Here is an 8998-nt window from a genome sequence, read left to right as displayed (position 1 = left end):
GGAACTGAAAAAAGAGATTGTTGAGAAATATGAAGGTGGCATCCATGTTCAATATTTAACTGTTGCATACCGTATTCCATGAACGACAATATCGGCAATCGTGAAAAATAAAGACATTATTAAATCTGCTAAAGTTTCAAAAGGGGTTAAATCAATTTCTAAACATTAGATCATGCTGAGAAATTGCTTTTGCTTTGGATAACTGAAAAACAGTGTGCTGGCGACAGTGTATCAGAAGCAATTATTTGAGAGAAAGCTAAAAAGATACATGCTGATCTCATGAAAAATCAAGCAGGAACTAGCCAGGAAAGCAAGGTGTTTAAAGCCAGCCATTTTTTTTACATGAGAATGGATTAATCATTTTTACATTACTTCTTATGGGAAAGGTTGGTTTGGTATACGTCCTATTCGGTATAAGTCCAAACATCAGGAACCGATTAAGGTCATATACCGAGGTTCCACTGTACTTATGTACTCACCATAGTTCTGAGACTGTAATAAGTATACAGTCTAAACTGAAATAAATAAACAAACATTTTTGCTAAATACACTTTAATTGTATTTTATTAAATAAATAAATAATAATCTTAAAAAGAAAACAAAATTTAAATTTGATAAAAAAACAAAAAAATTTTTTATTTAATCGTCTTTAAATGATGATATATTGATTTACTCTTATTGTAGCATGAAGTTAAGAGCAGTGGGCTCTTGGATTTGAAAAAACAACCCGATAATTTAATTACCAATAAAAAGCATTTTAAGATCAACAGGATGTTTATTTTCACATAAGACATACAGATTAGAAATTTTATCTGTTAAATCCAAAGTTTGTTAAATATAGGTCCATTAAATCAAGGTTTTACTATATTTACTTTTAAAATTAAAATCAAAAGCATTGTCTAAATATGCTTGACGCTAGAAATGCTTTCCATTACCCAATGTGAAATATTCATGTAGGAATGTCAGAAATTTAGTTTCCAGCAAAGTATATTCTTAATTACTACAAATTTATTTTTTCTTAAATAAAAATATGCTCTAACATAAAAAAAAAATTAGAATAACATATGTGATATTTTATTTGATCCAAAATGTTCCTATATTACAATCATGCTAGGAAATTTTGTATCTGATTAATGTCAACCTTCCAAGATGACTAAAAATGTTAAAATGGTAAAGGTGTAAGCCTGCCAGCAGCTGATGTGTTTGTTGTTCAATTTGAGTTAGAATTTCAGAAATTTGTATTGAGATTAGATCATTTTTAAATTGGGCTCTACCATGTAGTTATCCCACATTGCAAGTCTGGCTTGAAAAGAGGTTATTTGCAGAATGGAAAGAGTGAAAAATCTTGCAACTAAAAAATAATGATTTTTATTTTTTATTACATCATCACTAAGGCTTACATTTTTATACAGTTAAAACTGTGTTCAATTCAACTTTAACTTTGTGTGAATTTTAATTATCTATTATTTGTCAATTTAATGAAGTTTTCCTTCAAGCTGTTTTAATTGTTACTTCTATGGTTGTGTGAAAGGATAAGAAAAGACTCGAAAAATGTTTTGTAAATAGTCTTAACCTTCAAATTCATTAAATTGTATTTTCAAGAATTATTTAGTTCTATAAATTCAGTCTACTCATGTTAATATAAATTGTTAGGGAAACAATAGTTAGTTTGCTTTATTGAAAATCTGTATTAACAATTTTTGGGGTCAAGATTGTATAATTTAGAGAGTTGTTTAATATGTGATCAAAATCTCTAAATCGTAATATTTTGAATTTATTTACTAAATAAATTTAAATTAAATAAAATTAATGTTCTAAATGATTTCTCTTCATTTTATTTGATTTGAAATGCTTTATTTGTCCTTGAACTGTGAGGGCAATATATCAGAGTGGTTAGACAAAACAAAGCTAAAACAAATCTGTGATTTTTTTTCTGTTGAAAACTGAGAAAGTAAAAAATATTTTTTAGTGTCAAAAGAGTAAAAAAAAAAAAGGAACCAAATATAGCATCACTGTATGCACTCCTTGATATGCAAACTAGTACATGTTTACATGGGACCACATCCATTTAAAGGTGTGTGTGTGTGTGTCATTAAAACTTAAACCCCAATTTTCTGATAACAGTAGAATGTAGAATAATTCAAACATCTGGTTCTAGTGGACCAATCAGAGATCAAAGCCATCTTTGCTTACTAGGAGAAGAAAATCTATTCAATTATATTCAAAATGGAACATTTTATTGTTCATGTTGAAAAGTGTAAAAAGCAACCATTATTGGAAATAGGTTATTTCTTGGGGGTTATGAAGGTAATTTAGAGTAATTTAAAATTTAAAAAATTTGTACATTTTTTTTTGCTTGTGTGAAAACTAACATTGTGACAATGGCATTTTTCCAGGGCAATTGCAAAATTTGCTTTATTGGTGTTCATTTTAAGGCAAGTTGACTGTATATATATAAATTATATAAAATAAATTTGTTTCTTGCTGTTATTGTTTATATTCTGTTTTAATAAATACTTTTCACTAATCTACATGAAATCATCAATTTGAATTAATAACCTATGGAGACTTAAAGAAACTTAACTACTGTATTAACTTTAAAAAAAAAAATTAGTATTTATTTAATAAGTTAAAAATTTATTTTAAGAATATATGTATTTTTATAACCTAGATGGGCTTTAGCTGAAAAATATGGTGCTTATTTAATAAATGAACCAGAATTAGTTCGAAATATGGTGCTACAATTACGAAATCGTATACCAGATTCAGAATTCACTACTTCGTTGAAGATTCGTATTCATCATGATATTAGGTAAGTTAAAAAATTTATATTCTATAAAATTTGTTTAATAAGTACTGTTTGAAAAACTGTTTTTTACACATGACAATATTCTATAATTAAATTCATTTGAATATTTGGATAATTAGTTTGTGATGAAACATATTTCCTTTCTTCATTTAAGAACTGATTAATTTTGTATATAAACCTTCATCTCAACATAGTTTGATTGCCACATATCATTTTTACTAATTTAGTTTCTCCATTTTGTGTTATTTTAGGAAAACTATAGAATTTTGTCAGAGAGCTGAACATTGTGGTGTTTCATGGCTAACAATACACGGAAGGACTATCGAACAGCGAAAAGAACCTGTAAATTTAGAAGCAATCAGAACAGTTGTTGATAGTGTTCGGATACCCGTGCTCGGAAATGGTGACGTATTTTGCTTAAATGATGCAAAAGAAATGCATGAAATAACTGGTGTTAAAGGTAAATTTTTAAATTAATAATTTGTTGATGTAGCAAAACTATTGAATTATTTGAATTATTATTTACTTTTAAATTTTGATAGGTGTTATGTCAGCAAGAGGGATACTGCAAAATCCTGCAATGTTTGCAGGATACAAATATACTCCTAGCACATGTATAAAAGATTGGTTGGATATATCAATGCAACTTGGAACTCATTTTACAACGTTTCATCAACATTTGATGTTCATGTTAGAAAAAATTCTTCCTAGATCAGAAAGAAAAGTGTTCAATGTATTAACAAGCATCTCTTCTGTGATAGACTATTTAGATAAACATTTTATAAATGAAGTTGATTTACAAAATGGTATTTTTTAAAATTATCAAAAATAAAATTTTTACAACTTTTATTCTATTTTATCACTACAAAGTTGTTCTTGTTTTTGTAAAATTTTCAAAAAGTCATCATCATCTTTAAGAGAATAACACAATGTTACTTTTTGATAATAATCAGATGCGATCTCTAAATTAGAAATTACTGAATCAACAAGATGTGCTCTGTCTGCTTTTGTTCCAGGAATATTAGACATCAGTGCTGTGAAATGGATATGCAAATGATAATAAGATGGTTGATAATGTAAATAGGAGAGAATCTGCGATGGTGGAATGTCGTACTTCTCTTTAATTGCAACCTTTGAGGAAAAAATAAATTAATTTATTAATCTTCAACAATAAACAGTAACGATTAGTAAATATTATACAATTAAAATTCTATTTGTTAAATTAATATTTAGCATAGCAATTTCTATGCATATAATAATTATGTACAAAAAAAGAATAGTTTCTCATTTCAATCTGTTAATTTTCATTAAATATAAATATTACAGATCTCACTCGTAACATTCTAATTCATTTCTGGAAATCGTATGAAACCACCATTGTAAACAAATTATTCTGTTTTCTGTAAGGACATTATCATAAATTGAGACTGTCTTTGGAAATATGTATTTAAAACTATAATATTAGAGATAAGCACACTTTATATAACTCTAGTGATATAGTTTTAATAAACCAAACTTAAACTTACTAAGATAGGTCTTCTTCAGTTGGAATAACAAAATTTGAATGAAAAGAAAATATAAATAATAATTTTTTTATTTTTTTGTTGAATTTAAAATTTATGCATGTTCAAATTTTATTTAAAATGTTCTTTTCATTCTTTTTCATTTAGGTCCTTTACTGGAACAACAAAATTTTTTTTGGAAAAAAAAAAAAAAAAAAAAATGAAAATGAAAACAGTTTTTGGTTTATTAAAACTTAAAACTAACTTATATCACTGGAATTATATAATGTGGGCTTCTCATTTATCTTCTCCAGTTTATGCTATTATTAAATAGAGATAATCAATTATAAAATTTGACATTTCATACAGTTATAATAAAAACATTATAAAATAAGTTATATATATATTTCATTTATTTTACTTTGATTATGTATTGATATAAATTTTAAATCTATTGGATATATAGTATAGTCACTTTGGTACTTGTCTAAACTGATAACTTATCCTTTTAATATCACATTTATAAATAGAAGAAATTTGATTTCATTAGTCTTATTTACTTGCTTTGCATAATGTTCAGACATTTTTAAAATGTCTTATAGGCTTATTAATAAATAATTCATCCAGTACTGTTTGTCAGCTACCAACTTCAATAACAGGTAGCACAATGACAGCAATTTAAACCTCTGTATTGTGAGCAAATAGTGATTGAAACAATTAATATAAAGCACTAGTTAAGACTGATAGCACAAAAAGCCAGCAGACCTACAGTAGAATATCATTTTAACGGATCTCTTTTGACTGCCAAAAATCATCCATTGTTCTGAGACACTGTTATATAGAGAACAACAGGTTTATATATTACATATTCTCAATTTCATCACACCCACAAAAATATGTTATTTAACCCTTTATATATAAAAAAATACATGTACAGTCGACCCCCCTATAACGTGCGTTCCTATAACGTAGCGAAAAAATTGCAGCAACATTCGTTTAAAGGAGCTCCTAAAACGTCGTCGCCGACTCGTTTCGCGACAAGATTGATAGAATCTGGACCAATAGTGAATGAGCAGCCGAACTACTTTCCTCCGCCCTGCGCCACGCTACGGAGCGGCTAAATTGAGTTTGCTATCGTCTGTACAGTATTATATATTAATTATATATAAATTAGGTACTGTATATATAATTATATATTAACTTATTGTAACTTTATTATAATTAAATATATAATTTCCGCTGTCTAGCATGGCGCCACGCTACGGAGATTTTAGGCAAGAAGTTGAGTTTATTATCGCCTGTACAGTATGTAAATTAGGAACCGTAAGTCTAATACAGCACTAATTTTATACATTTCTTGTGAAAGAAACACTTCTTATTCAATGGCTATAAAAATTATTTATATTAATGATGTCTCCAAAGGTCAAGTTATTTTTCTGCGAAAAATTCGTTATCAGAAATTGCGGCCACCATTTCGTGTGCTGTTTTGCGACGAAAACAAGCTTTGAGCAACGGCGTAGTCGAACGGTACACACTCGGTAAGTAATCCTATACTTTTTTGTTTATAGCATAGTTTATACAGATTATTCCCAAAAAATTATACGTGTTTTGGAAATGTTGAGTGGAATTAGTCTAGAATCGGTTAATTTTATAGAAGAAAACCTTTCAAACAGCCTTAGTCCGTAAAGTTCACACCTATTGGGCTGCAATTGGCTCATATATTTAATCATTCCTACAATGTAAATTTCGATTAATGTGGAACGTATCTAAGCGTTATAGGGGGGTCTACTGTACTTGAAATTATTCAGTCTCTTGAAATCTCTATTTTTTATTCTCTAGAAATATGTTTATTACAAGATTGTATATTGTGCCTTGTGTGTACAATAAAGCTGACAGAAACTATATACTGTGTATACTGTTAGACAAAAAAAGAGGCATTACATAAGCTCATTAGCAATGTTATCTACAGCCTGTTCATTTATGATGAAACTTGTTAGGTCTTTGTGACTTGGGGCTTGTTAAATTTTGGCACTACGCTTGGACCTGCATCAGAATGTTCATTAGGTGGGTCCTCTGCTGATTTTTTCGTACAATTCTTCAGTTGTACTGTATATATCCCAGATGTAATATGCTCATCATTGAACTCTATAAATTCCAAAATATTAACTAAGCATTGAAAAATGTAATATATACAATAGATGGGGCTAGAAAAAAATCTGTTATTCCGAGTTACAGATCTGCTAAAAGGAGGAAAAATTAATTGATTTGGTGGGACCTGGGAAAAAAATTTATTCCAAGAAATCCATTAAAACGAGATACTACTGTATTTATCCAGAGATGACAACCAAATTCTGATAACAATATGGAGAATCTACTGTATGTTTAAAAAGATGATCATTTGTAACAGAAAACTTTGGCATTTTTTATTTAATAATATAATAATTACACATATGCATACATACACACATACACAACAACCCATGAACAGAAGTATGGAATATTTTGTAATTGTGGGAAAATTATTTTGATCCTTAAATAATCAATTGACAAAAATATTGAACTTTTAACAATTGGCAAATATATTAGACATATTAAAGTATTTACACACCAAACATCGTAAAGATATTTGCATAAATTACAAAATTACAGCATTTTAAATAAAGTAAGAGTTGAACAAAAGTATGGAATACTGATGATTAATATTTTGTAGGGCCACTTTTTGTCTTAATTATAGCCATAATTCTTTGTGGTATAGTAGAAATAAGAAAAATGTTTTTAATGTTCTGAAGAAAATGCTGTCTAAAAAAAAAGAGTTACAATCACAGAAAAATTAACGAAGACAGTCAAAGAGTCATGGTCAAAAGTTGATCCAGAACTGTATAAAAAAACTTATTTCTGTGTAAAAATTTCTAGTNCATAATATTTAAAATTATTAAAATCTAAGTGATAAAAATTCTAAAGATTTTGTCTGAAAATCTGTCAATATAATTATAATTAAATATAGCTTTGTAAAGAAATGTACATAAAAGTAACATAAAATATTCTTTACTTTTTAAACCTTAAAATAATCCACTTAGTCAAATAGCTCCCTACCAGTAGCTAATGGATAGAATCATTGGAAGCATTATATGATATTTTGGTATGTAGCATCCACCGGCTAAACCACCAAGTTGGTGCTCTGTAAAGCGCATGTGTGAATGCCTGTAATCTGGCTGCTTTACATCATTCAGATATTTTTGCCATGGAAGCTGTCCCATAATCTACAATACAGCATTTCCATTGGGAATATGCATAAACGAATTCATTTTTGAATATACAATAGCAATCTTATCATTGTTTTTCACATGTATAATAATTTGTAATAAAATACATAATGCAGTTATAATAAAATATTAATTTTAAGTAATTCAAAGTATGTTAAAATATGAAAATAATCGCACAATAGGTATTTATTTTAGAAAATATATGGAAAGTGGCACTTCCACAGCTTCCGTGGATGGCATGTCACTGCTAATTCAGGTGAGGGAGTCTGTATTAAAGCTGAAAGTCTGTCATATAATAAAGTAGGGTTTCTAATTGTACAGTATGTGTTAAAAAATGGCAAATTAGTTAGTTTATCTGTTTTTGCTTACACAGATATGTTTGTGTAATTACAATTAAGTATATACAAGAAGTTTAATTTCACAGAAAAGTTTTCTGTATATATTATTACAGTGGTACCTCGGTATACATCTGCTTTAAAATACATCCAATTCGGAATACATCCTGTTTGGACGAAACAAATTTTGCTCGGTATACGACTTTTGTTCAGTATATGACTTAATTATACGTGCCATCTATGAACAAGTAGCACAATCAGTGTACTAGACCAGACTAGATGTTTGCGGTGCCACGGTTTATAACTTTGTTAAATTTCTTCTGATTTTAATTTGTAAGTAAAATTTTATTATTTTTATTAATCATGAATTGCAAAAAGGTAAATGAAAAGCAACAGAAAACTAAAAAATGACTAGAATAACAATGGAACTGAAAAAAGAGATTGTTGAGAAATATGAAGGTGGCATCCATGTTCAATATTTAATTGTTGCATACCGTATTCCATGAACGACAATATCGGCAATCGTGAAAAATAAAGACATTATTAAATCTGCTAAAGTTTCAAAAGGGGTTAAATCAATTTCTAAACATTAGATCATGCTGAGAAATTGCTTTTGCTTTGGATAACTGAAAAACAGTGTGCTGGCGACAGTGTATCAGAAGCAATTATTTGAGAGAAAGCTAAAAAGATACATGCTGATCTCATGAAAAATCAAGCAGGAACTAGCCAGGAAAGCAAGGTGTTTAAAGCCAGCCATTTTTTTTACATGAGAATGGATTAATCATTTTTACATTACTTCTTATGGGAAAGGTTGGTTTGGTATACGTCCTATTCGGTATAAGTCCAAACATCAGGAACCGATTAAGGTCATATACCGAGGTTCCACTGTACTTATGTACTCACCATAGTTCTGAGACTGTAATAAGTATACAGTCTAAACTGAAATAAATAAACAAACATTTTTGCTAAATACACTTTAATTGTATTTTTCTAGGAAAGGCATTTAATACATATCTACTACTCTTAAAAATGTTTCCTGAATTCTGATTTTCACATTTTCTGTAGAAGGACACTGAAAGTAAACCATTT

The 8998-nt window shown here is 28.5% G+C and overlaps 2 protein-coding genes across 4 annotated transcripts in view; one reads left to right on the top strand and one right to left on the bottom strand.

Annotated features, from left to right (window-relative positions):
* The window catches only part of LOC111623444 (tRNA-dihydrouridine(20a/20b) synthase [NAD(P)+]-like), a 51584-nt gene extending 47940 nt beyond the window's left edge, over positions 1 to 3644 (top strand). For all 3 annotated transcript variants that reach the window (XM_023366025.1, XM_023366024.1, XM_023366023.1), the window contains 3 exons: positions 2672 to 2812; positions 3061 to 3269; positions 3352 to 3644. In XM_023366025.1, the coding sequence (XP_023221793.1) occupies positions 2672 to 2812; positions 3061 to 3269; positions 3352 to 3626 (625 nt within the window). In that variant the 3' untranslated portion in view covers positions 3627 to 3644. The remainder of the gene's footprint in view (positions 1 to 2671; positions 2813 to 3060; positions 3270 to 3351) is intronic.
* The window catches only part of LOC111623446 (m7GpppX diphosphatase-like), a 14953-nt gene continuing 9593 nt past the window's right edge, over positions 3639 to 8998 (bottom strand). Inside the window, exon 4 of the mRNA XM_023366028.1 lies at positions 3639 to 3940. Coding sequence (XP_023221796.1) covers positions 3656 to 3940 — 285 coding nt within the window. The 3' untranslated portion in view covers positions 3639 to 3655. The remainder of the gene's footprint in view (positions 3941 to 8998) is intronic.

This window comes from Centruroides sculpturatus, unplaced genomic scaffold (assembly GCF_000671375.1).
Source record: "Centruroides sculpturatus isolate CEXI.00-Female unplaced genomic scaffold, Cexi_2.0 scaffold315, whole genome shotgun sequence".
In the NCBI taxonomy this organism is placed as follows: domain Eukaryota; kingdom Metazoa; phylum Arthropoda; class Arachnida; order Scorpiones; family Buthidae; genus Centruroides; species Centruroides sculpturatus.
The sequence above is the reverse complement of the archived record's forward strand: the minus strand, read 5'-3'. Positions and strand labels throughout refer to the sequence as shown.